General features: G+C 46.7%; 1 protein-coding gene across 1 annotated transcript; it reads right to left on the bottom strand.

Moving 5' to 3' along the window:
- Positions 1-26289, bottom strand: LOC144139958 (monocarboxylate transporter 9-like). The gene is made up of 4 exons (XM_077672178.1): positions 25919-26289; positions 24846-24989; positions 12606-13628; positions 1-242 (listed from the first exon to the last, which is right to left on the bottom strand). Exons 1-4 carry the CDS (start codon positions 26109-26111, stop codon positions 1-3), a joined length of 1602 nt encoding a protein of 533 aa, XP_077528304.1. The 5' UTR covers positions 26112-26289.
- Between the last annotated feature and the right edge of the window lie 1164 nt (positions 26290-27453).

The raw sequence follows: 27453 nt of genomic DNA, 5'->3' as shown, positions 1-27453 counted from the left end.
CTACGTTTTCTTGCTTGCTCTTTGTGCTTCTTGGGCCTTCTGGCCCAGCCTCACGATGGAGGTGACGATGGCGTCATCGCAATCTATGATGCGAGCGTAGTTCTGCTCGGCTTCTTGTTCCAACACAAGTGGCTCAATGGAGGTGTAAGGTTCGAGGGCGGAGGTCGTCGTACCGCAGCGTGTCGCCTTTTCCCGGCGCGCATCCGGGGACGGGCCGCCGCCAATTAAGCCACCGGTGCAAGCTGCGCGAAGGAACGAGCAGAGCAGCGCACCGACGAACCCCTCTGGTGTGGACATAAGTCGGCAAGCTCACTTACGAGTGCACTCAGACACTTCCCACTGACAATTCATGAGTAAATGGCGAGTGAGCCTCGCCGTTGTTCTGGACTGGCGAGTGTGCGTGCCAGTGAGTGCGAGTCCCACGCGCAGTGCGCCCCCCGCTCACCACTCACGAGTGACAGCGCCACTTCCAGCGAGCTTCACTCACCACTCGCGAGTGTGATAACAACTCGCAAAGAGCCCCACTGAACACTCGCGAGTGCACTCGCGCTACTAACGTCTTTTGCAGGGCCTACCGCGGGGAGCGCCGCTATTGCGCTTGTACTCTTTGTTGGGTATTTGCCGCAGGAGCCGCTCCCTGTCATGGTTGTCAATGGCGGGATAGCTTTTAGCTTCGGAAATATGTCGTTTCTGAGCTCCTGCTATGGGGCACCCTAGAAATGATTCGGTAATGGCGTGTTGATTTCGGAACATGATATGGATGGTCTTCTGACGACGTAGTGCACTAATACTGCTTGGTTTCATGACCTACGGAGGGTCTGCTGCACACACTCGTGTGTGAACGTAAACGACGAGTGGTGAGGGCGAGCGCGAGTGAGGGCGAGTGGTGACGGCGAATGATGAGCGTGAGTGAGTGCGAGTGGAGATGGCGAGTGGTTAACGTGAGCACGAGTGCGAGTGATAGCGTGCGGTGAACGTGAGCGCGGGTGAGCGCGAGTGGGTGCGAGCGGTGAAGAGCGCGTAGTGAGCTTGACTGCGGGTAAGTGCGAGTGGTGAGGGTGACTGGTGAGCGTGAGTGTGAGTGAGTGCGTGAGCAAAAATATATTGTAACGGCGTAATTTGGTCCAATGCCTTCCGCTACGGTAGCATGCTTTCGCAGGGAAAAGTGGAGGCGTTGAAGAGGTGTTAAAGTTAACTGATTTAATTTACTGGTAATATTGATGACATTTAGCGCATACAAACTTGAAACAATTACACTTATTACATAGATGAGAAAGACAGTCAATAGATCGAGATTACTTAGCGGGACATGGCTGACTGGATCTCGGTCTCCCGGCGGGAGGGCACGACGACGGGCGGCAGTTTCTGAAGTGAGTCCGGGTGCAGGTCGCCCTCCGCCCCCAATAGGCGGAGGAGCCGCGTTATATTCGCTTCAAGCGGTCCGGTGGGGGACATATTGGGGGAAAAAGTGCATCCTGGAGCATGCGGACGCAATGGAACAAGGCTTTGCGCCTCAGCCAATCCGCGAAACGCTTTTTAACTCCAATAAGCCATGTTCCCGCCAAAGTGAAAAGGAAAAAATCAAACACAGAAGACACCAAGTTCAAACTCGAAGGCGCCCGTTTCCGGCAAAAGAATTAGTGGTGAGAACAAAGTAGTGCATACAAACTCGAAAGGGAAAAATACAGGCGGTCGTTTGAACCAGACCGAGGGTTCGGAGCACACAGCGGCCCGCGTAGACGCAACGGGGGGTCGGAGACACTACTCCGCGCGGTAACCTGAGACGGGCCGATGGCTCGCTCCCCTCAACAGTCGCGTATTCCTGGTCGGCCGACGGGCAAACACATGCGCCGGATCCGTTTCTCAGAAAAGAGGGGGTCAGGGCCCAGCTGCGTCCGAACAGTTCTCACACAGAGCACTTGGAAGCAAGAACCATGGCTGCGGGCACAGAACTAAAAACAACCAGAAAACATCAACAGACCTCCGCTTCGGGACAATATATTTCTCTGTGAGTGTGAGTGAGTGCCGCCCAGTTTTGCCGAGGTATGGGCGTTGAGGGTGCAGGGTCCGAACGCAGGCGTCACCGCACTGCCTGCACCCCCGCGACGCCGATTGGGGAAATCGTTATCTTCCAAAGGGGATCGTTGGTAATATGACTGCCGGACAAAAGGGGCCGCCGAAGCGCTCCAGACGGCGTCCGGATGTGGAAAAAAGGACGTGGCGTGCTTTCACCACCACTGGTGGCATACTCCCCGTGCGTAGCGTTACTGAGCTCGGCTAGCTCGGAATGCATGTCTTAACATATATTGCTTTCTTTAACCCATCCCATTCCCTCGCCGGGGGTAGTTATGTCGAGCCCGGCGAGAGAAAGAAAGGTCTTTTGCTTTCGAGCTTGCTGCAGGTGATGGGTAGAGCCCCGCCTGCGCCGGATAGACCCATGCAAGATTCTAAACTCCACTGCGGGCTAGTTCTGCTTCATTGTACAGGTCTTGTATTTGTGATGACAAGTAAGGCAATGAAATCACAGATAGGGATAAAAAAGTCGCAGTGGCAGAGGAGTTCCATAGAGATCTGTACAGTAGCCGGGACATCCAGGGTAATGCTGAAGGTGAAAGTAGTTGAGAGGAGATAGACATCCTGCCAGTAACGACAGAACTAGTAAGGAAGGCTTTCAAAGAAACGAAAGGGAGCAAAGCACCTGGTGAAGATAAGATAACAGGAGACCTCTTGAAGGATGGTGGGCGAATTGCACTAGTAAAAATGGCAAACCTGTACACGCTATGCCTAAAGACAGCAAGTGTACCGAAATCTTGGTAGAACGCGAACATCATCCTAATCCATAAGAAAGTTGACATGAAGTACTTCGAAAATTACAGGCCGATCAGCTTACTGAGAGTCGTCTACAAGGTAGTTACCAAGTTAATCGCTAACAGAATTTCTGTCACCTTATATTTCAGTCAACATAAAGAACAAGCAGGGTATCGCAAAGGCTATTCAACAATCGACCATGTTGATACGATCAATCAGGTGATAGAGAAGTGTGCGGATTATACTTAACCCCTATATATAGCCTTCATATATTATGAGAAAGCATTTGACTCGGTCGAAACCTCAGCAGTCATTCAGGCATTACGGAACCAGGGAGTAGACGAGCGTAGACGAGGGGTAGACGGATCCAGGGGGTAGACGAGACGAGGGGGTAGAACGAGGTAGACGAGACGAACTAGAGGATATTTACAATGGGTCCACAGCTACCATCATCCTCCACAAGGAGAACAGTAGGATACCTATAAGGAAGGGCGTCACACAAGGAGACGCAATGTCCCCAATGGTATAAACAGCATGTTTACAAGAAGTATTCAGAACATTGGATTGCGAACAGGTGGGAGTAAGGGTTAATGGAGAATGCCTCAGTAACCTCAGATTGGCTGGCGACGTTGCCTTGATAAGTAACTGTGGGGATGAAATAGCAAAGCATGCTTACCGCACTGGACCAACAGTGTAGAACCGTGGACCTGAAAATTAATATGCAGAAACTAACGTAATGATTCATAACCTCGGGAGAGCACAACGATTTGAGATAGGGGGCGATGCAGTGGAAGTAGTAAACGAATATATCTACTTAGGCCAAGTTGTGACCCCGAATCCGAAACATATCAGGCAGAGTTAATTATAAGGATAACAATGAGGGGAAGTGCATTCGGCAGGACTTCTTAGGTAATGAATCACAGCCTACCATTGTTCCTGAAGGAGAAGGTGTATGACAGCTGCATCTAACCGGTACTCACCTACGGGGCAGCATCTTTGAGGCTCTCTAAGGGGGTTCAACTTCAATTGAGGACAACTCAGCCAGCAATTTAACGGAAGATGAGAGGCGTAACATTAAAGGACAAGAAGACAGCGGAGTGGGTCAGGGAGCAAACGTGTGTTAAGGGCATATCAGTAAAAATTAAAAAGAAGAAATGGGCGTTTGCAGGGCATGTAATGTCATAGCAAAATAACCGTTGGTCATTAAGGGTAACAGAGTAGATCCCTAGACAAGGCAAGCGTGGCAGGGGGTGGCAGAAAGTTAGATGGGCAGATGAGATCAAGAAGTTTACGGCGATAAATTGGTCGCAGTTACCACAGGACCGGGATAATCGGAGAATAATGAGAGAGGCCTTTATCCTGCAGTGGGCGTAGCTGGATTGGTGATGATGATGATGGTGATGATGAAGTGTATGCCCTGTATATATTCCTGTACATAAACAGTACATAGTTTAGATATCGGTGTCTGCCTCGTCCGTCACGGCGACACGAGACACTGTGACGTATTTCTGGGTAATGAAAAGCCCGGAAACATACTAGAGGCACCCGCTTTGTTTAGTTGTAATTTTAAAGCGCTAAGCGTAGCCGTGAAAACGTTGAAAGCCTTTTTTTTCTAGTGGCTTTCAAGCGCAGAATCCGCTTGAGAAATCAGTTTTGCCTCCTGAGTTTGCACTGCTGGTCTTTTCTGCTTGAGCAGTTCCATAGTCCCGTTGTGGTGTGGTCCGCTTCGTTTTGTTCTTCGGCTTCCTTGGGATGGCGTATTTAGGCTTCGAGCGTGGGCGCGTCAGAGGCAACTCGGGTTTCACTTCCAAGGCTTAGCGCGGTCACCCTGTCCTTGGCTTGGTAACCTCGTTGCCGCCCAATAGCCTCGTTGTTTAACGGTAAGCGTTGTTTCTTTCCCCTGAGGGTAATTAACCGCCCCTACTACCATCGCGGCACTCCTGACCTGATCATGGCGGTTGATCTGCGAAAGGCGTTCGACAACGTTAGCCACCAGGTCATTCTAGAGGAACTTGCCCGTACCTACCCCAGTGCCCGCACGCAAAATTGGATTAGAGCATTTCTCCAAAGCCGACCTGTACGCCTTCACGGTTCGCACCCTGGATGGGAACCTACGACTTACTACCTCGACCGCGGTGTTCCCCAAGGGTCGATTTTAGGCCCTCTACTTTTCAACCTGGCCATGACCAGAGTAGCTCGACAACTTGAAATTGACTCAGGCGCCCGCTTCACCATATACGCCGATGATATCACGGTCTGGACTGAAGCGGCCGACTTTGATTCTTTAGAGGGCCAGGTTGTTGAGCTACAGGCCGCGGCTCACTCTGAGCTCACTCTGGCTCAGCTAGGTCTAGAACTCGCACATGAAAAAACCGAATTTTTGGCAGTATATGGTTGTAAGCCACCTGACGCGCCCCAAGAAATTATAGTCAACCTAATCAACTGCGATGTGTCTGCTTCAACTGAGCCCATTACACTCCTAGGCCTTCCAATTGGAACAGAAAACAGTCCTGGCATCTGGCTCAAAAAATTAAAACAGAAATGGAATGCCATACTGCACTCCATTCGTCGATTGTCCAATAAATGTGGTGGAGCATCGCAGAAAGCCATCTTGAATATAGCCAGGGCTGTCACTGTGAGCACCCTCACGTACGGTGCAACGGCTTACTACCTGAACTAGACCAACACCAAAACCATTCAGGTGCTACATCGGGCGACCCTCAGGACAGTCACTGGCTTACCAAAGCACACACCCATTGGTAAACTGGAGCAAGCTGTACCTCTTCCTCCTATTGAAGCCATTATTCAGGAGGGCAAAACACAGGCTGACTTCAAAAGACCCCTTACACACCAGGGACACGCCTTAGTAGCGTAGGACACCAGAAGACCACCAGTACGTTCCGATTACCCAGTCCCCATAGCACCCTGGCAGCGACCAGCAATTGATACTTCTACGCATAGCAAGACCTATAGAGCGTACTAATAGTCTATTGCGACAGCGACCAATCCGACGCCTCCAAAGGGATCGCCTTCAGAACGAACTGGACATGTTCACGGACGCAAGCGTAAACCAGTACGGCGCGGGCCTTGCTTGGACATGCCCTGAGGCACCGGTTCTCTCAGGGTACACTACCATACTTGGCAAAGAACTTTCCAGCCTCGATGCGAAGCTGTACGCTGTTAACAACGCAGTGTCAGCTATCGCCTTTGACTGTGACCCACCTCTACCGCCCTCCATACGCATACTCACAAATTCGTACGAGGCCCTCACAGCTTTGCGATCGTATGATTCGACCCACCCTGTCGTCCACGAAATTCTGTTTCAAATTCAACTCCTCAAACGGAACAACACCAACATCGGCGTTGACTGGATACCTGGCCACGAACCATTTTCTTCACGCAACCAGGCGGCTCATGTGGCTGCTCAGGAGAGTTCCCCCTCTTATCCTCCACTGGTGCCTGGGGTAAGGCCGTCGCGGTCCCCCTCTCCCTCCCCAGCGATGCGTATTCATCAGCACAAGAAGGACCGACGCACACGTCTAAAAGAGCTAACTCCAGCTGGCTACCTCAGCCGCCTACCTCCTATTCCCCGCTCAGGCGAAATTTTTATTAACAAATATATCGCGAATACAGCTTACACACCTGAAACACTTCGCAAGTGGTATACCTCTCACCTGCCCCCTCGATGCCCTTACTGCCGTACCCACCACTCCATCAGACCTCACACACCTTGTTTGGTGGTGCCCAGCTTTCGCCACGCACAGTACATTTAAATCTCCCCAACCCCATCCCGATCCACAACAAACTGATGCAGAACTATTATATGAAATAGCGGTTTATTCAATTAAAAGCGGTCTGGCACGGGTTGTTTGAGCGGGTCCTCCCCCGAACGAACTGGTGTATGTGCACAAACCCTATTGCGATCACCATGAACTGGCCCATGAATTGCAGGTTCCAAGAACTGGCCCAGTTATTGAGTCTACTGAGAACGACCAGCATTAATTTGTTTATTTTCTCTTATCCTCCCTCCCCATTCCTTTCCCCCATAGTGACCAGTTGTCATCCTTTTCTATTACAGGTTGTCTCTCTCTCTCTCTCTTTCCCGTGTTTTTGGGCACCAAAATTATCAAACTTTATCCGACGCCAGTGATAACCTACACTAAATCCTTGTGAAGAACAAAACACTAAATTTATTTCGATAGTGTTGCTGCCTGCTTAATGATTTTGAGGCGAATATATGGTGTTGCCAGACGGCTGGAAGAAAGAAGCCGAAGTTGGGTTCTTCTACATGAAGTGCCACCCAGCCGCAAAGAAAACGGTGGAGCACAATAAGAAAAAGCTTATCTTGACTGCAGCGGTGGTGTTCATTCGCGGTTTTCGTGATTTTCCTAATGAAGAGGCGTAGGTTTTAGGAGGGCAGTTTTGCGCAGGCACTCTTGACAATGCATTACCAATCTTATCAAGATAACAGCTCAAAAAGCATTGCCTTCACATCAATGGCTCGAGATCCGATAAAGATCAGGGAGGGCCTCCCCGGGTGTGAGGACATTGTAAGTAAGTGCCGCATGGCCGGGCAATATTCGTGACTGGCTGACGAATGGGCCGACACATTGGGGACAGAAGAGCTGACAGTTGTTGTCTGTACGATAATAATATTTTAGCCCCATCTCGCATAAGAGCACGGACGGAAAAATTATTATAGCCACAATAGTCGGCGCCTCTGATGACGTCGGTCCTAATCGTAACATCGTAGACCACGCGTACGATGGCTGCGCTTCAGGGACAGGTACCATGTATGGTGGATATATTTCTTCTGGGCCTCAAGTCGGCTAAGCTTTGTTGGGAGCAGGGTTTGTACGCCAGTGGTTGTCAGGAATGTAGTGGCCCCCGAATAAAGCGACAAGAATGTTACTTCTCTAAAGCCCCACGAGGAAGAAGGTGCCGTTGTTGTTATTGCTTTGTGACACCACGTCGAGCTCCAAGGAGGAGAGCAGTAGTCCTCTCCGCCAACATTTTCTCTGAGCTCTTTAGGAAGCCCGTCAAGCTCAGACGGTACGCGAAGCTAGTATTAAGCCGCTATCATAGATTTTGTAGGTTTCCAGGTTTTCAAGAGCCAAAATACCAACGTCCAAGCAGGAAAAATATTTCCTTCGGACTGATGGGAAAATAAGCGGCGACAGTTAACAAACCAGCCAGCTAACAGGACGCAGCTATTGCCCCGTTCTGAATAGTTCAGTGGAGGATTAAAAGCGCTCGGGTTCGCCAAGACAAAAAACCCGACCCTCCAAAAAGCTTAAGTGGGTATCACATCATCCCATTTTTATGAGACCTACTAATTGATGTCGTACGTGCTCAAAAAGCATGGTTAATTTTTACAAAAACTTTATAGGTACATGAAAACGTTCCTGGCGGCTTAGTTTGCTTCTTTGAAAATATATCGCTTGTGTACTGAAATACAAATGATCAAGAAACACACTTTTGCTTAGCAGTTCGTACTGTGGCGCTCGCTGTTTATTAGATGGCTCGTATAAAAATGTACCGTTTTTGTACTGGAATAAAATTAAAAAAGAAACACACTTTTGCTTAGCAGTTCGTAATAGATGGCGCTTGCTGTATAGCAATTAAAGGTTTTACTTTTCATTTAGGTACAAAGACGATATATTTTAGATATAATGAAACTAGGCTGCTAGGAACATTTCGAGAGATCTGTGAAACATTTCATTTTGGTGCACGATGGTTTTTATGACCGGGGGTTATGACTTAGTAAGTCCAACAAAAAGGTTAAGAAGTAGTTCCCCTTTACGCAATGGAGGCCACTTCCTGGATGGGGATACAAACTAGAATTTACCCTACCCTCCAGTGGCATAATCTCATATCTATTAGAAAATTCCACACACAATGTCAAGCCGGGAGAAACACTCGCGCACTGTAGCACAACACGTACGAGTGCCGAAGAAATAACAATACAGACACATCATTACAGAAAACGGGCAGTTTCGCACAATTGCCCGCTAATGCGGGAGCATTATAGGCCGCTGGTCTTTGTTATGAGGGTTTTATTGACATTCTTGGTTATGATTAGCGAAATACGGGTTGTTGTTTGGTTATTTTATTGTGGTGCTTGTTTTCTTGCCAATAATAGTCATTTGCACAAATTTAGCGATTAAATGTGTTAGCTTCGTCAACTCTGTAAGCTAGCAGAGATGCAAGGCGCAGTGCATGTTTAGTTGGTTTTCGTGATTTTTAATGCTGTTTCTTTCCCTTACTTTAGTTTATTATTTTTATTTTCCTGTGTAAGTTTTATTTTGTTTTTTTATACTTTGTGTTTTTTTTTTTTGTAATTATAAATGTTCTTTGACGTAAAAGAAGATAGTTCTCTCCAGTCACAACTTTTAACGACTTTATACGATAAATTCACCAACTGCTCATTGTTTGGGAAACGCAGAGCGTTACGTGTTTCTGGCTGTCGGAGCACTAGGCAAAGACTGCTTACGCATCAAAATAAAAATTTGAGCTTTGGGAGGTAGTGCTGTAGAGCCCTAGCTTGGAAAATCAGCTCCACTTAGTCAATAGAGCTCTATGAAGGCTCAATTTGGACTTGGACCAGCGATCCGACCAATCAGCCAGTACAAAAATACTCCTCCTTTTAATATATTTTTTTTTATCAATTCATTTAAATGGCCGACTTCATACCTTGAGGAAACAAGAGCCCAGCACTGGTGCTAAGCAAATGCCACCTTTGCTTTCTTCTTTCGTGTTTCGTACACAACAATCCCAACCAATGTTAGAGATACAAGTAAACTAAGAGCGGCTACAAAGCGGTAATAGTTGTCGTAGGAGCCCATCTCGTCCCGGAAGAACCCTGAAAAGCAACCGTATAGAAGAGTTACCGCTGGGTGAAAAAAAACAACGAACAAAATCATGGTAGGATAATATTCGCCAAAAGAAGAGTGAGATCTAGTGTCAGTTACGTCATTAATTCCAGAAGTTACATGCCTGTCAGCATGTATAAACTATAGGCTAGAAAGATTATGTTGAGGCAGGAAGGACCGTAAACTTTACAATCCTTTGCTCACCGCCTTAGAGCCCTCCTGCAAACAAGCCTTTTCGTGCGGAATGGATTATCCTAATTTATTCTGTTTCCTAGAGCAAAATAAAAATATTTAATCTGACCCATAAAAATGAGTTAACTACGTGCGAACGTAGCTCCTTCCTTATAGCCTACCCAGTTCACTTGGTCATGTAAAAGCTAGATGCTCTCATTTTAAGTCTGCTTGACTTTAAACAAATGTGTATTTTTTACTTGATCATGAGGTTACCCTATAATGTACTCCTGTACCACTACAAATTGTTCATCCGTTCGAGAACGCAATGCAGGAAACGACAAGGATAGGCAGAAATAGCAAGGTGACCTACTGATGGTCATACTTATTTTACAGAGACTTATGGGAGAAAATAGCTAGAATAATGATTCGGCATTCAGTGCAAATTTTCCTTTTCTCGTTGCGCTGTAGTCTTCAGCGTTACTAAGCTGTAAAATGAATGAACCTGCAGCAATTAGGGGAAGAGTGTCCTATTATCACCCCAAAAAACCTGTAAAACTTGAAGGACAGACGATCTATGTGAGAAAGAATTCCCCGCATGTCGTACACTTTCTTAGAGAACGTTGTCATTAACAGTTTCGCCTGTTTTTATTTGATTTGAAGGGTAGAATTATATTTGCTCTACACGCCGCAAAAGGATGTCTTTTGTAGTATATCAGAATTACATGCGTCTTACTGTAGGGCGTGCCTGAATCTTTTGTTTCTTTACCTGCGTTCCAACTATATCAAGTAAGATAGTTTATTTTTTATAAAAAAAGGAGAGGTCTGTATCGTCTCCCAGTGACTTATTCCTGGGAGGTTACCATAGTGTGTTCGCTGCTCGTCCGCCCAAAAATAAACAGGTGAGCGTATTTCCTTTTGGGACGAGCTTTTGTTGACGTTTAACCCCAGTGCTACTCTAGCCCAGGCTACAAACAGTATGTTTGGTATGCTTGAAGTATGGTTCATCCCGTTAGTTGTGACTCACAATGTTCTGGTGGAGCTTTCCAATGGTTAGTTGGTATTCGAGTGTTGCCTGGGCATTAACATATGTTTTGGTGATATCAGCCCCTGGGGGACAAGTCGTTGCTATCCTATGAATCCTGCCATTCGAAGCCATTTAGGCGAGAAGCAGTAAAGACGTTGTTTGAAATGAAATCAAAGCTGCATGTCTCCAAGAAATATTTGCTTCAAATCTCGAGCCACCGTCTCCTCCCGTCTTACTGCCCTCTCTTCTCTGTAAGCACTGTTGTCCAAATTTCTTAAAGCCCTCAATAACGCCGGCAATATAAGCAGCGCAAACCATCCAGAAAAAAAAAACGAAAATAGCCAATATGGTGCTGCCTATGTAAGGCGTACCATAAATATAAGGAAGCCTACTGGAGTATGAACCATGAGGTACCATTCTCTTTCCCAAATACCCAAGATGTGCAAAAAAACGAGGCCCTCTCCCGAAGGAGTTAGGTTGCCCCTTAAATGTCAGACTACATAAGTCAAACGCGGGAAAAGGGCTATCAATAAGGTGCCCCTTTTACCCGGCACGGATTACTTCTGGCTAACGATTGTTCGCCGCAACCATTCGCAAACCTTTTGCAAAACCATTGTTTCATTGACAGATTACCAGTCCACATTAACGCAGTGCGGTATGCTTTGGAAGGCATTTCAACTGGCATTGTACGTAAAACCCTGCAAGGTATCGATCGTTGCATGGCGGGACTTTTGTTAGGCGCAGTGTTCTTTGCCGTCACTTCTGTTTCACTCAGAGCCAGTTGGCTTGTAGGATATGTATGAGAATAGTTTGCAGCGGCGAAAAACAAGAATGAAAAGTAAAAAAGTAACAACACGAGCGCTGAATACGAACCAAAAAACAGCGTTCATGTTGTTTCGTTCTCCCATTCAAGATTTTTCGTTCTACGCTGTAAGACTTTATAATTTAGGTTCCAAGAAAGTAAAACTGCCAAGCTAAACATATACTCTGGGTCATTATTGCCCTGTCGCCTTCATCGTGGGTGCTTTTTCATTTATCTGTGCTATGATGTTGCTCTGTGGTTATCTGACCTGCTGTGACATGTTTTCTTAGATGTATACCGAATTGTACGTTTTCCGTTGGAGGTATTCGGCAGTGTGTGCTTGTTTTCGTCCCTCTATGTGATTCTGCTGTTTGTTGTGCACTTAGCACCACGGACTTACACTAATGGGAGGGCACCTCATTCCCGTAGCTCTCGTTTCAGTTAGCGGGATAAGCTTGACTTACAAGCCGGTTTATCTCTGGAAGAGTGTTTTCTGCCCGTTATCCTCTGCGACAGCGTCATGTGCTCAATGCAGGTCAGTACCGATATATGTGGATACTGTAGGATGAACAGTTCATAATAAGTTGGGCTACGTGTACTGTTCCTCAGACGTAGTATGTGGCAGAAAAAGTCATATTTTGTGGTGATGACTAGTTGCTATTACCTGTCATCCGTCACTCGGAAGAGATGATCCGTGCATATCGTCTGTTAAGCTGTACTCAGTATTTCAACGTATTTTAACGTTACGAAGATAATATACGCCTCATATTCGTTGAGGGATTTTATGCCGTACATAAACAATTAAAACGCCAGATTGATAGCACAAGAAGAAATTGTTCAACTGCACCTATCACAACACGTAATACACCAACCGAACACTAACAACCACCCGGCTAATGGCACTGTTGATGAGTCGTTTCCTTACCGACGATGGAAGGGTTTCCGATTATTAGTGGCAGCTGGATGATTCCCGTCACTCCCATTGTGGGCGCAATCTGGTCGATACCCATGTAGTCCGCCATGAGCACCGGCTTCAACGACATCGCACAGCCCACAGACGCTCCTGACACTACGCACACCAAGATTACCCCGTGGAAAGAACTGACGTGGGGCATCACCAAATAGGCGGCTGCTAAGGCCACGTAACAAAACGCCATTAAAGAACTGCGGCTGATGAACCCGAAGTCTGCAATATGAGGAAGGAGCAGCCTTCCAGCTAGGCTGCCCACAGAAAGGCTCATTATGAGGGACGCGGCATCTTGTCTCTCCCAACCCTTGTCCATAGCATAGTCCACAATGGTTAGCTGCGATGCTAGTTCACAGTAGTCGCAGCATATAAAAGCTGGTGCGAAAGCGTAGAATATTTTCTTCCGCAAAGGCTCACAGACATTCAAAAAGTTCCTTCGGCGTTCCGAAACTACGAATGACGAACTATCTTGCGGTGGCTTTGAAATGGCTGCGCTGCCGTTGTAGGGTGTATGGTGTTTTCCATTGGTCGACTTGATCATATTTTGCGCGTCGATTTTAGCGTCTTTTTCTCCCTTTAAATCAACATCTTTACTTTTCATCGCAGCGGTTTTGTTTGCTTGTGGTAAACCACCTTTTTGCGGGATCTTTCCATCGCTGGAGCAGTACTTCGAAGGTGACATCGTTGTACCTCTCAAATGACAGGAGGGTGGGCTCTGCTTTTCTTCTCTCCTGAAGGTTATAATGGGAGGATTCTTGAAGAGCATGATCAATGGTGTGGCGTGCATGCAGACTGCAGCACTGAGGATCCATACTCCGGTGAATCCGTACGTGCGCAAGATCGCATCAAATGCTCGTGGAAAGATGAGCCCTGCGGTAGCCCAGCCACCAAATTTTATGCCGCTGGCAATAGCACGGTACCTATCGAAGTATGCCGCAATGTAGACGGACATAGCAAGAAAGATGATCCCAGCACCACCACCTGCAATGAAAAAAGACTGTAAGAAGAAAAAAGACACCTGCATGGCCGTAAATAACTCCGCAGTAATCCATATGTGCCCATCACTGGGCACTGCGCAGCCCACACCGATAAGAGTCAAGACTTGCAGTTTATAAAAACAGAATTGCAGCTTATATTCGCGCCGCAGTAAGGAAATCGGTTAGTGTTGCAGCCTAACACAAAGCATCAGGTAAAGTGAGGAAGTGCGGGGCCATTTTCTCCGGACCTATTCAGGAGGTTTCTTACAGGAACAATTGCAACCATTTCACCGACCCGCTGCCAGAGAGCCCCACCGATTAAAGCTCCTCTTCCCCGTTCACAGAGAGCATGGGAATTAGAACGCCAGTCCTCTAAGGCTGAGTAAGCTGTGGGTGGAAATCAGATGTAACATGGGTAGTTTTAGGGGTTGGTTGGTTCCGTGTGGTGTGCCCGAATGGCTTTTCTTGTGATAACTTCCCCCTGACACTCAAGGGTATTTGAAGACGCAAGTACAGTTGAAAGTACGACTTCTGATGTTTATGCCGGTTCTCGCACCACAAGAGCTGTCCATTGTATTTGCTAGACATGGCGAGGAGGAGCAGCTGTTTTTTTCTGCCAAGTTCCACACCGCTCGAGATGGGATCTGACACAGTTCACGCAGCGGGGTGGGTTTTACAAAGTGCAGTACTTGTGGGGGTTGCCGCCACAGCATACCCTAGAGTCAAGGGTTTCCTGAAATTCTTGGAATTTGGGCATGTTTTTGGCACCGGCAGCACCGTGAAGTAGATTCACTGCACATCGACTCAGGAAAGCTGTACATACACGGAACACCCTCAGACAGATGGGACTCTGGCTTAGATTCCAAGATGGCATCTATTCGTAGGTGTCAGAGAAAGTTTGGTTTCCATCTCATGAATAGGCAACTTCTTGACGGGCAGATATCACAGTTTGGCTGCTGGCTCCTAATCGGAATATGCAGTGGGAACATCTCAGATGTTTATCTTCCTCCGCCTCCTCAGATTTCTGTCTACGTCATCATGTATGAGCGTGGTATACAACGGTGCAGACGTAAAAAAAGTCGGTCCACTGTAGGGAGGGACGACAGTCGTATAATAAGGGTGCCATTCCTGTTTGTGTTACGTTTAAAAATTTTTAAGCGGAGCTTATATCCGCAGGTTAAACGCCGGAAACAGCTATTTCGTAACCGCGCCAATCTGACCTTCAAGCTGATGAAGGGAAGTGAAGGTATGGCATTTGAATAGCGCGTTAGTATTGGAACCCCAGATACTGCAGAACTTATAATTCCCCCACGATTTGCCACTGCGAGGTCTAGGCGCTGACAGATGTCCGTGTTGTATGTGCGGGTCAAATAAGTGTTTTCAACACGGAATATTTATTTGAAGAAACAAGCACAGTTTTACTTTCAATTAAAACAACCATGTAAGTACCAGGTCAAGCAGGCGGGCCGTGCAGTTGCGCAGTGAATGCATCTAATCTCTCATTCCTTTATAGGGGAGGCGTGGAGACAGGGGGAATGGTGGAAAGAGTGAAAACGTGTGCCAACAGTAAATGATACCAGAGACGCTGGCTACATCACAGTTGGCAGCGCGTTCGCGCCTACCGCCCACTGCAGCCACCATCGTTTGTGTGTTGCGTTGCGTTGCAATTGTGTGCCCGTTGATTGCGCGTTCTTGGGGAGAAAACCGAGCAGTCACACGACAAACTTGTTTTAGCCACGTTCTACAGCAGGAAATTTAGACCTAAATTCTGTGTCAGCTCTATGTCGTCTTTTCAAAAGCTTCGAAGGTAGTTCACTTCCAAAGCGTGGAGTGTTTTACAATTTTACCCGTCGCGTTGCCAGAATTCTAGAGCAAATTTCTTTGCGGTACCTTTCAGAAATAGTAGTGTTGCATTGTTCAAAAACTATGGCAGTTATGGCAGCACGTTGTTTTTTTCCTGTAAGCAAACAACGAAATCTCTAGTTCATTTTTTTCCATGCCAGTAGTGTCAGAAGAGATGTCCCTATGCTCTGGCTCTTGGTCAATAGCAGGCTTTTTGGTCCTGGCATGTTTTCGAACTTCACATCGGAAGCGAATTTGCGTGGAACTGCACGAGCTGTTTGATGTGGTCGGTTTGAAAGGGGTAGAGCCTGTCTAATTCAGTTCATTACGGCTGCATGAAGCGCGTGTGATTAGGGCCCTTTCCTAGCTGCAGCGTCCACGGGTAGGTTTGTTTAACCCCTTTGGCATGGTGATGATAGTTTTTTGAAGACCCATGGGTGTTGTAAGTAGGCAACATGAAGGAAGTAGGCATTGCGAACACTATCGGGAACATACAACGCCAGAATGTCACAGCCTTTCCGCTCTGTGAAGATGGACGCCAGCGAAGGTGTGGCTACGGTGGGTGTTCGAGCCCCGGTGGATTCCAGCGTACTTGTAGAAACCAAACAACGACGGTCTTTCAATTCACGATCTTCTTTTTACGAGCGAGCCGCACGCGTCGGGTATCTGCTCACATCGCTGGAAATGTCGAAAGACGACAGTTTTCGACTCTCTTGCCACCTAAAAGCCTCCATTCTCTCCTCTCCACATTTACGGTGATCTTCCCCTCCAGCTCCGCTTATCACCCGATAAACACCAAAAAGGTTTGCTCAAGTAAATTCAACTTTCCCCGTTGCACTGGTAGCGCGCCACGTATTGGAACCCCAGATACTGCTGAACTTATAATTCCCCCACGGTGTGCCACTGCGAGGTCTAGGCGCTGAAAGATGTCCGTATTGTAACTGCATGTCAAATAAGTGTTTTCAAAATGGAGTATTTATTTGAAGAAACAAGAACAGTTGTACTTTCAATTAAAACAACCATGTAAGTACCAATTATATATCGATGTTCTGCCTCAAATACACGACATGTTTTCTTTTTGCTCAACAATGTTTACACGTATGAAGTAGGTGGCCAGATATAGTGGTTTGAAAAATTTTGCCCTAGAATCTTCCCACTTGAGAATTTATATAACTTGTGAAAAAGGCAACGGTAGTGGCGAAGGGGAAAATTGTTGGTCTACGTTTGCGTACATGACCAGCTGGATCCTAGCCGTTTACAGCCCTCTTGAAATGTTCCGTTAATACGGAAATATGGCCATATTGAATTCTTACTAGCTTTACCCAAGGTTGTCATAAAACAAGCGGTATTTTGGGCAAAACATGGTAATCAGTAGGGCACAGAGTTCAAAAAATTTGAGTTTTTTTTCTATATCACTCCTACAAACGCCAAATCATTGGCCGTGTTATTTTTGCATATACGGAGCATAGGAAAACACGCGGAGTTTCAGTTCCCTCCTTGTTGTGGTTAGAAGAATGAAAACTGTGACAACCGTTCTCATCTCTGAGAAATCAGTCGATTCAACTTTCGGGGGAAGAATATCCCTATTAGTTAGGCCTCGGTGCGCTATACTCCACATGAACTCCGATTCTTGCTATCCCGTATATAAAGAACGTTTAAGTGCAGAGTTTAGCTGTACAAACACTGCAGAGAAGCAAATGCAACAAGCCCGTTTAAGCCTATTTTCACCTTCACGTATGGGCAACCGCAGAAACTTATTGCCTTCGAATGGAGGGTAGCACACACCTCCTCAAAAATAAAAAGACAAATTAACGCCTTCCGTCCGTAGTCAGTGGTGGACGCGAAGGTTGACCCGGTTGAAAAAGAAAACAACCAACACTGAAACGCAAAGACAGAAATGAAAACGCGAAACCATTGTTCGATAAAAACGAGTTTTTCATTTCGCTGAGCTTTACGCGAACGAAAATATTTGGTGCACGTTATTGTAGATGTTTCTTCCGCGATTATCGGGAGGGTTTACGTTCAAGTGCCACCCGCCGCGGTGGCTCAGTGGCTAAGGCGTTGCGCTGCTGAGCAAGAGGTCGCGGGTTCGATTCCCGGCCGCGGCGGCCGCTTTTCTGGTGGAGCCGAAAGGCAAAAACGCCCGTGTGTACGAGATTTCGGAGCACGTTAAAGATCCCCAGGTGGTCAAAATTAATCCGGAGCCCTCCACTACGGCGCGCCTCATCGCCAGCGTTGCGTCGGCGCGTTAAACCCCACAATCAATCACGTTCAAGTGCCGCCCGCTGTTCCGCCGAGTGAACGACGCGCGGCCTACTCATGCCGCGCAAGAAGGTAAACGGCCGGATGAGAGCGAGCGACCGCACCTCAGTTCTGGCGTGATGCAAGCGATAACGCTGATTGACTCCAATTTTGGTGTGATATACCTCAGCACACTTGCATGCCCGCCCGCGCTAGCTGCGAACAGCGACCATGTATATATGTATAACCCCTTACAAAAATGAATGTTGCGATCCTATTAAACTTTTATAGAGTTGTTATAGAGTCTAAAGGAACTCATTAGAAACTCATGGCAGACTTATGTCCTAACGAGTCATCTCTATAAGATCTCTATAAAATTTCAAAAAAGGCCTCCCTATAAAAACTCACTCTACTCATCTCTACAAGATCTCTATAGAATTTCAAAACAGACCTCCCTATAAAAACTCACTCTACAAGATCTCTACGGAATTTCAAAACAGACCTCCCTATAAAAACTCACTATACTTATCTCTACAAGATCTCTATAGAATTTCAAAAAAGACCTGCCTATAAAAACTCACTCTACTCATCTCTACAAGATCTCTAAAGAATTTCAAAAGAGCCCTCACTATAAAAATTCACTGTACTTATTTCTACAAGATCTCTATAGAATTTCAAAACAGACCTCCCTATAAAAACTCACTCTACTCAGACTCGATAAAGATTCTATGCACATTTTAGCGAACTCATTCAATGAAAGTTCTATGGAGTCTCCTCTATAAAAGCGTTTTTTTAATTTTTGTAGGGGATTCACTATAGCTACTAACTCTATTTAAGTTCACTAGAAATTCCAAAGTTTTAACCTGATAACTCAAGAAAGTTTCTACTGGCTCACTTTGAAGTTTTTTACAATTTTAAATTGAACATCTGGATGGACACTAACTTTTTCTTTATTGCCGGTCAACACGGATTCAACAAAGCTTCATCGCTAGCCGAATTTCCTCGAGTCTGTCCAAGTTTTTTTTAACCGACCTGTTTGCTCAATATATAATACAGAATTTATGAAAACGTTTATGAAAAAAAATCGTGAAATCCATTGAGTGCCGACATATCTGATGATTATCGCCCGCGCCTCGAAGACCTCCATGGGTTTCATCCCAAATTTTTCGATGGGGGTGGTGCACGGAGAACGAAAATGTCCGTATGCAGGTCAAAGGGTGCACACCGCGTTCACTGAATTTAAATCTTTAAAAAATTTTATAACTGACTTCAAAAGCTTGTGGAGATCACTCCCAGCAATTTTGGCAGCTAGCGGTGGCCGGAGACATGTCGAAAATCAATTTTAATTGCCCACCGCGGAGCTCGGATTGCCGCGACACTGGCGAAAAAATGCGAAAGATATTCCCTGATGGTTCTCGGTGAGGTCAGATCTACCCCGTTCCGGAACGGGAAGCAAGCACTCTCCGGACCTGCTGTTGTCGGTGGCCTAGTTTCGCCAGGCAGTTTTTGTCACACATACCTGCTAGATTTACATAACGAATATATGCCATCCCACCTAGCTGAGTGCAGCGATTTTGTGTTCCTCTGGGGCGGCGTGACACTAACAGCGCTGTTCGCTGTTTTGAAGATATGTCTGCATATCTCACAAACCCAAACGCTACAATATATTCCGCTGATGAAAGCACGCCTATATATAGTTAGCACACAAAAAAAGCACAGAGCAGAAGTTTGGTGTAAACCACTACACGTCGGAAAAAGAATTAACAATAAATTATTTCATATAGCCAAATTTGAAAACAAGACTTTCTGCCAAGTGGACGCAAGCTTGGCCTCATCATCGTTCGCTCGCGGACTTCATTCATTCAACGAGTCGGAAGTCCAGTTATCCCTCGCTAACATACCATTTCGTTGAGGATAACATGAACTGTATACGATCGCAAGTGTAGAACTGCAGTGTGGAATACAGAGAATCCCACAAGGAGCAAACGCGGAACAACGTTCTAAGCCAGCTAAAAACATTTCTTTCGAGCGAAAAAAGATCGTAGGTGAAAGAGGGCCTGAGTCCAAGGCGGGCCCTGAAGCCGCCGCTCACACTAACTAAACCAACCAACGCAGAAAAAAAAAAAGAAGACAAACTGAAGCGGTGGATAACAACTCATCTTTATTGCACAGTGACACAAAAAGTAAGAACGAGCCTGACACTGCTTCACGTCACTACAAAAACAGAGAGAGAGAAAGCGAAACTTAACAAATTAGTGAGCTGGCGTGCCGCTTGTTACACTCCGAACCACTCTCTCGCGAACAAAAGTATTGGTTTTGAATATTCAACGTGTTCGCGGTCCTCGTTTCTAAGAAGCAAACGCCTCATAAATATCCTGCGCCCGCAAGCAGACTCCGAACTTGAAAACTATTTGAAAGGATTGGACTTTTCAGAATTCTTCCGTCCTGTCTTCGGCTGCCTTTGCCGAAGCGGGGAAGGGACGCGGGCAGGCGGGCGCAAAAGGCAGACCGGCCTGGCCGCACGTCTGTAGAGCCCCTTCCTCCCCACTCCCCACGGCTCCCCCGGGCTGCATCAACATCTCTTTCCCCCGTCCACTCTGGTCCCGTCACCTTCCTCTTTCCTTTCATCGCTGTCTCCTTTTTTTTCTTTTTTTAACAGGCGCTGAGGAAGCCTGCTACTGATTATTGCAGCAACCCCTCCAGGCAGTACGTCTCCCCGCCGTTCTCCCCCTGTTCCCCCCGCGAACTGCCGGCACCGGCACTTCGCTGGGCAGAAGCGAGGCACCCTCGCGATCAGCCCCGCCGCGCTCCCCCCCTCCCACCCCCCTATCGCCTTTAGCCTCAGCCGCCGCCGCCACCCCCCTCCGCCAGATCACATGGCGCTCTGCTTGCGCGCGCGCACAGCGCTGCTGCAGACCCCTTTATTCCAACTTCTCTCCTCTAAATTCTTGCACCCTTCCTGCTGCCCCTCTTTCATGTCAGACAGTTTCGGGCCCCTTTCCTTCCCCTTCCCCCAATCCAAGAACCTCAAAGCAAGGCAAAGCATGTGCCATCCACCTGAACACTGTCACCAGCGGCGCTAACAACCAACCTCGCGACCTGGCCGGTTGTTTGTTTACTTGGAATATAATTTGTCTGCTGCTAGAGGAGTTGGTAATAATTCAATAAAAATGATCGTAAATATTAACACATGATTCACAAACACCCGTCGGTTGTTTTGTATATCTCGTGTCAATGTTTCTGGGTTCAATTTCCAAAAAAAAAAATGCATACCTGTACCATAGCCATCGCAAATCGGCTCGAGACGAAGCCAAAGTCGCTTGTTGTTTACAATCTCGGATGTGCGCGGTCCGGCGTGGTGCGGGCGTTCTCAGTTTTCTGTGCAAATTTACAGCTTTGTTCGTGTTGCTCGCGATTTATGTGCCTTGTGCGATACTTTATGACGAGCATCGAAGGTCAGGCATTGCAGTGCCGCAGGCGATACATCGAATTTATTGAAGGAGAAGCCATCATGAGCGCTCTTCGCCCGTGACATCCTTTGTTCCGCCGTGAGTGTGCGTGCATTGTGACCCCGTGGTAAACAAGCTTGCGAAGTGATGTGTGACCACACCTTGGCGAAATTTGTTGTCAACGCTTTGGAATCCGTCGTCAAGTCACGACGCTGGCACGACGTTGTTATATATACACAAGGTAAGTTCACTCTGCGAGCGCTCGTGCACATTTCGGCTGACGCATGGGATGGCGCCTCGCAGGCTTCGTGCACCCCCCCCCCCCCTTACCCGAGACTCCGTTAATTCCCTTCAGTGCGCCTCACAGCTAATTGGGCTCGTGAGGCCGCCGTCGCGAACGCTCGCCTCACCGACCGAAAGCTCGGCAGCAAATTCAGGCGTCGTGAACTTGCCGTACTCGCTCTCTTACGCGCCCCGACAACGTACGCGTCGACCGGGTGCTGGCGGAGTGCTTGATTAGCGTGCATTGTGCTGTAAAAAAGTAGGCAGTATACAAGGATGGATGAGTAGTTAAAAGACACGAGCATTTACAATGCGAAGGGGGAGAAAATAATATCTAAGGGCAGGAAACGGTGCCAGGATGAAACTTATAACCGTGGGGGACGTAGTGAGAGTTCCGGCTGCAAGACAGGGCGCAGGCGCGCGAGTACGACAATATCCCGACTCCTGATTTTGTTGTCGAGCTTCAAGAGGACGGCACGCATATCGCGACAGTGGCAGCCAGGATCACAAGTACTGGCTGGGTTTATGCATAAACCCAGACGTCATGCATAAACCCTGCGGCGCACTCCAGGGTTTATGCATGACGTCTCGAGAGCGCCTTAACAGGTATGATGCCACCCCAGCCTGTGAAAAATACTGTATACAAGTGTAACAAATTGAAGGGGGAGGCTATTGTACCGGCCCTTCATATTTTCTCTTTCTTCCGCACTGCTGCATTGTTTCCGTGTATGCGTTATTTTTATGCATCCTAAGCTAAGGTCTAACCCAACCTGCGAAGGCTACTGTGTCGAGTGAATCAAACTGCAGACGCAGTTCCGGAACACAACCGAGGAGACCTGTATTAGCTAGTACCAAGTTTTCGAAAAAAAAAAGAAAGCACCGTGATTAAAGTAAAACAGCAGTTTGACAAACGAGGTTAACGAAAATGAAAAAAAAATATTTGAAGGAGGTCGAATCAAACCAGTGCCTTTCAGAACAATGACAGGCACAAACACTGCGCCATGCAACCACACCTGACCGCTCTAGGCTGGGAGGCAGAACTACCAGTCACATAGAGGCCAGTGTGTTACTCAATTAGGAGACATGGCGGCAAAATATCTTTACGAGCTAAAGTACTGGCTGCCGGCACTATATCCCCTTTCTAATTTGAATGATTGCTTGAAAAAAGAGTTCCGGGAGTGCAGGGCAGAGGCTCAGGTGCCCTGTGCCGAACGTTGCCTAAAACGTACTTCACTCTAGCTAAGAAACATAATGCGAAGGTATATAACAAACTCGTTGATTGCTTTTGAAAAATACAGAGAAGTATGTATTCACAGAACTAGCATTTGAACCCACAGCGTCTTTACACAAGTCTGATGCATTACCTTGACACACTGAAGGCAAGCAGACACTTGGCTGAAAATGCAGATGGAAATGGTCTGTTGTGAGTGTAGTCGTTGCAAATAGACTACACAATATTGTCATATGTTCGTCTTCTACCATAAAGCGCCAATTCTGTGCATGTATCTTTCCGTGAATTTCTTATTAGCAGTTTCTTGCCTTAGGTGGTAGGGAACTTGTGCTAGAACCAGGCACAGGTGTCAAACTTGGACACCTGAATACCAGCTTTGACGTAAGCACTTGTTCAACTTGCTAGCAATAACTGAAATCTGCCATTGCTTGTAATCACAACCTGCTGACTGGCTTTATCGGCACAATTTTGAATAAGTTGGACTGAATGTGGTCAGTAATAGCAATATCACTGAGAGCATGTTGGCTGAACGTGGCATCAGACACGCTACTAACACTAGACTGTCATTGAGTGCAGGCTTAACCAATGACTTGTGACAGATTTTCTGCCTCTAGGAATGACCCAAATGATTGGTCAGCACGATATCGCTAAATTGTTTTTTGCTTCAAGGCCCGGCACCATACACAGCGCTTCTCATGGCAAAAGTAGGTGCCGAAGCGAAGGCGAAGAGCAAAGCAACAAAAGAGAAAGTAAACGTGTGTATTAGGCCGTGCATGCTCACATGCTACCGGTCTCAAACCAGGTGCTATAAGCAGATGTTGCGTGTGCAGTCCCGAGCAGCCCACTCGAGAGAAGTGTTTTACTGGCTGTACATCCCTGTTTATAGCAATTGTAATGATATTTTATTTTCCATCACTTATCTTCATTGCAGTTCACAAGGTGTGCTGCTAGCCAGTTTTTGTGTACTTTAATCTCATTTCTTTGCCATTTTTATTTTTTGTTTTTCTGTCAAACATTCTGCTGTGCGGAACAAGCTAAACTTCCCTTCTCTAGAGGGAGGAAGCGCCTGTGACTGGCTGGGAGTACAGAGTGATTTAGTGCACCACTTGGGGTAGTGGTGCACTAAATCACTCTGTGGTGCACCAGCTTCAGGACAGGGAACGGAAACGGAGGGGTTTTGGCAAACGGTGATGACGCACAAGTCAGCCATAGACAGCTTCTCTTCAAAAACTGCTTTTGCTGTAGGCACAGAAATTCCGCGCTTGTAGTTAACCACAAATTCTGCAATTTGTGTGTTCAAGTGTATGCCAGGTTTGTGACATTCATCGAATTTTATTTTGCAGCATATACAAGCACGGAGATTAAGGTCGACCTAATACGACTGAAGGCGAGCCGGTCATCACTTCTATCTCGGGAGATGGAGTACGCCTGCTGCAGCGAGTCACAACGTCATGTGTACCGCTAGCAAAAATAAAGTAAGCCTGTGTGTCCGAAAAACAGTGGCCACGTGACATTTGTTTGCATGTTTTATCACAGATCTACATGAAATGCACACATTCAATCATTCTTTTTTCCCGTTTCTTCCCACACACAGGAACAAAGCTGTGTTCTGTACAGATATTACATTACCTTCACGTTTGGTTAGTTACCTTTATTGGGTCTCAATAATTACCTCATAAAAATTATTTTAAAACTCAATAAAATGGGCAAAGTATATTCAATTTAAACTGTATAGGGAACCTATATAGAAACTCAATAGAGTTAATCTATTCAGTTTGAATAAGTACTCAATAGAAAAATTCTTTTGAAACTTAACAGAGATAATCTATCAAGTTTCGATAAGTACTCGATAGAAAAAGTCTTTTGAAACTCAATAAAAAGTTTTATGCATATTCAATGTAAACTCTATAGGTAACTTTAATAGAAACTTAATGTAGTTATTCTATCGAGTTTCAATAACTACTCGATAGAAAAAGTCTATTGAAACTCTTCGTCCCATTTCAATAGGAACGCGGTGGCCAAATAACTTTTGAAACTCTATAGGCAGAGTCAATAGAAACTTAAAAAGAAATCGTTAGGTTCTTTCGACAAAATTCAATAAACTTTCAAAAGCATCACGATAAAAATTTTTGTAAGGGACACGCTTATTTACTTGTAAAACAAGTGTAGCACTTACCGTGTATAATTCCGATTGTTACTGTCATCCAAGCTACGCTTGGAACGAATGCTGATGCCAGCAGGCCGACCCAGAGCAGGGTGGCCCCCATCAGGGTGATATGGTAGAGCGAAAACCGGAGCTCCAGCAGTGTCACAGCTATGCCTGCGCGATTGTAGATTACAAAAAAAGTGTTCCGTTAAAGCGAAAAAATTTAGCTGCGTAAATGGGTGACAATAGAACTGTGGTCGTTGACAGTTATTTCAGTTTTACCACACTGTGTATGAATGTAATAAAAATGTTGGCATGTAACGTATTTGCTAAGATGGTCCGAAGTGATAGCACACTCATTGTATTGAAATTATGTTTTGCATAGAAAAACGTGCACGTGGTTTCGAAGTTTTTCATTCGGTCTAACAGTAAAAACGTACTCCGGGCAGCACTGGACAACCGCCATAAATCAGTAAGAATGTGGGTTTCAAAATCTCCTGAAGTTTCCCTTTTAAATAATTCATCGGCAGCGCCGCCTATGCGCCCTTTTTGGGTATCGCTGAAAAAAGAGAAAGGTTAATTGAACAAGGTGAGTTTGACTGGCTGCATGGTTTGTTACTTCAGATTAAGGCGTAAGGTGACAATACAAAACCAACAGGCATAAAAAGACAGAACGACTTAACAAGAACTAAAAGGGAGGGGAAAGACATGATTTAGAATTAGAGGAATGCGGGGTGGAACAGCGTGGTTGTTATACGGCGTAGTTCAGCACTGATGCAGTTGGAAAAATAGAGATGGCGTTATCCCAATCATGGCTTCAGGAAAACGTCCAGATGGGACCAAACCCGTGTTCTTCGCTCATCTGCCCAACGCCCTAGTTACAGAACCGCTGCGCCGCTATGCAACCGCGCCTGCTTCGCGCTGGCAGCACAAGACCTTCCTAATTCCTTTTGCGCACAGCACCCAACGCGCAATGCAAAATAGGTTTGTCATTCCGTTTCGCTGCGTTTGTAAATCAGAATATACAATACAAGGGGCGCTAAATATGACTAGCAGGACATGTTGGCAACAGCTAGCGCAAGTGTGGCCTTCTGGGTTCTCACCGCATAAGTGGATGACGATAGATGAGGCGCTGCCGATCCACGAGGCGGCCTTGTGGCTTGCACCGAACTGTTCCATGATCAGCACGTATAGGACAGGGCTGTTGACAATGGTCATAGCCGACAGCAATGCGACGAAGAAAGACAGCACTGCCACGCTCCATACCACATCCGGGGTAACAGCTGAGGCCGCCATTGTTGTTTAGACGGGGGGCTACTGGTTTTCCTGCGGACACTCCACGCACTGAAACAGGAAGCATTGAAGTTCACCCATCGATATTTCCAAGTGGAGCATTCCGGATCGTCGCACTTGTTTCAAAAGTGATTACTTTGGGGTTATTAAGCTCAGTGCAATTATTTCTCCCAGCTCATATTGATTCACGTTTAGAAGATTGGTCGGCCAGCTTCCAGATTCGTGGAGACATTCCCATTGAAGTGTATGGGCATAACTTCGGACAATGCATTACGCAAGAAAGTATTCCAAGTTCTCCTCTGAGATTGGCGTTCTAATATGAGTGGTTTCTTGGGCGAGTTGGTCATTCATCGCATAAGTAAGCGCGAAAGGAATAAGAATAGACGAAGTGGAAGGACACAGCGCTACTATCAACTCGTTTATTTATATTGTATATATATATATTCTAAGGGGATGTATTGCTCAACGCACGGTAGCTGACGAAAGGCCTTTAATGACCGTTATCCAAGATGGAGCGGGTTCACAGACGCGCGCCTGTCGTCTTCGTCGTCGGTGGTTTTCGTTTTGTTGTCACTGTCGATGCTGCTTTCGCTGCTGTGGAGTCTGGCGCACTATTGTTTTTCGTTCACTAGCGCCTGTACCATTCACCTCCTTTACAATTTCCCCGGGACGAATAGGAGCCATCCTGGCGACTTAGGGCCACGAGACCATGGCGGGTTCGAAGTATCGCTTCAGGCGTGCTACATGAACGGTCTCTCGGCCACGGCAGCGATTGTCAGAGGAAGGATTCAGAGGCTCGACCACATATTTGACAGCCGATGTCCGTTCGAGTACACGATACGGTCCGTCGTACTTTGAAAGGAGCTTGCTCGACAGCCCAGGAGTCGTTGCCGGAATCCAGAGCCAAACGAGATCATTCGGACAAAATTCTGGGGTAGGCGTCGACGCATCATGGCGGAACTTTTGGCATCCTTGCTCGTCTGACGTGAACGAGCGAGCCAGTTGGCGACACTCCTCCGCACGTCGGGTGACGTCCGAGATTGACGAGGCTTCAGACACGTCGGGACTGTAGGGGAGGATCGTGTAAAGCAGGCACGACGGCTCGCGTCCATACACAAGGAAGAAGGGAGAGAAACCCGTGGTGGCTTGCTTGGCAGTGTTGTAGGCGTAAGTTACGAATGAAAGAATCATACCCCAGTTGGAATGGTCGGATGATACATACATTGCCAGCATGTCCCCCAATGTGCGGTTAAAACGTTCGGTTAAGCCGTTCGTCTGCGGGTGATATGCAGTAGTCCTGCGGTGGAGGATGCGGCAGTCCTTTAGACGATGCGGCAGCGGTGGA

Source organism: Haemaphysalis longicornis, unplaced genomic scaffold (assembly GCF_048455015.1).
Source record: "Haemaphysalis longicornis isolate Haplotype H1 unplaced genomic scaffold, Haemaphysalis longicornis Haplotype H1 scaffold_5, whole genome shotgun sequence".
NCBI classification, from domain to species: Eukaryota; Metazoa; Arthropoda; class Arachnida; order Ixodida; family Ixodidae; genus Haemaphysalis; species Haemaphysalis longicornis.
Note: the sequence above shows the minus strand (reverse complement) of the source record. Positions and strands in the feature narration are given on the sequence as shown.

Excerpts from the sequence above, each read along its gene's own strand:
- LOC144139958 (XM_077672178.1), bottom strand. The coding sequence starts at position 26,111 with ATGGCGGCCTCAGCTGTTACCCCGGATGTGGTATGGAGCGTGGCAGTG. Across the intron at positions 24,990-25,918 it reads TATCGTCATCCACTTATGCG|GCATAGCTGTGACACTGCTG; the intron begins GTGAGAACCCAG and ends ACAATCGCGCAG. Across the intron at positions 243-12,605 it reads CGGAAACCCTTCCATCGTCG|CTTGCACCGGTGGCTTAATT; the intron begins GTAAGGAAACGA and ends TCCTTCGCGCAG.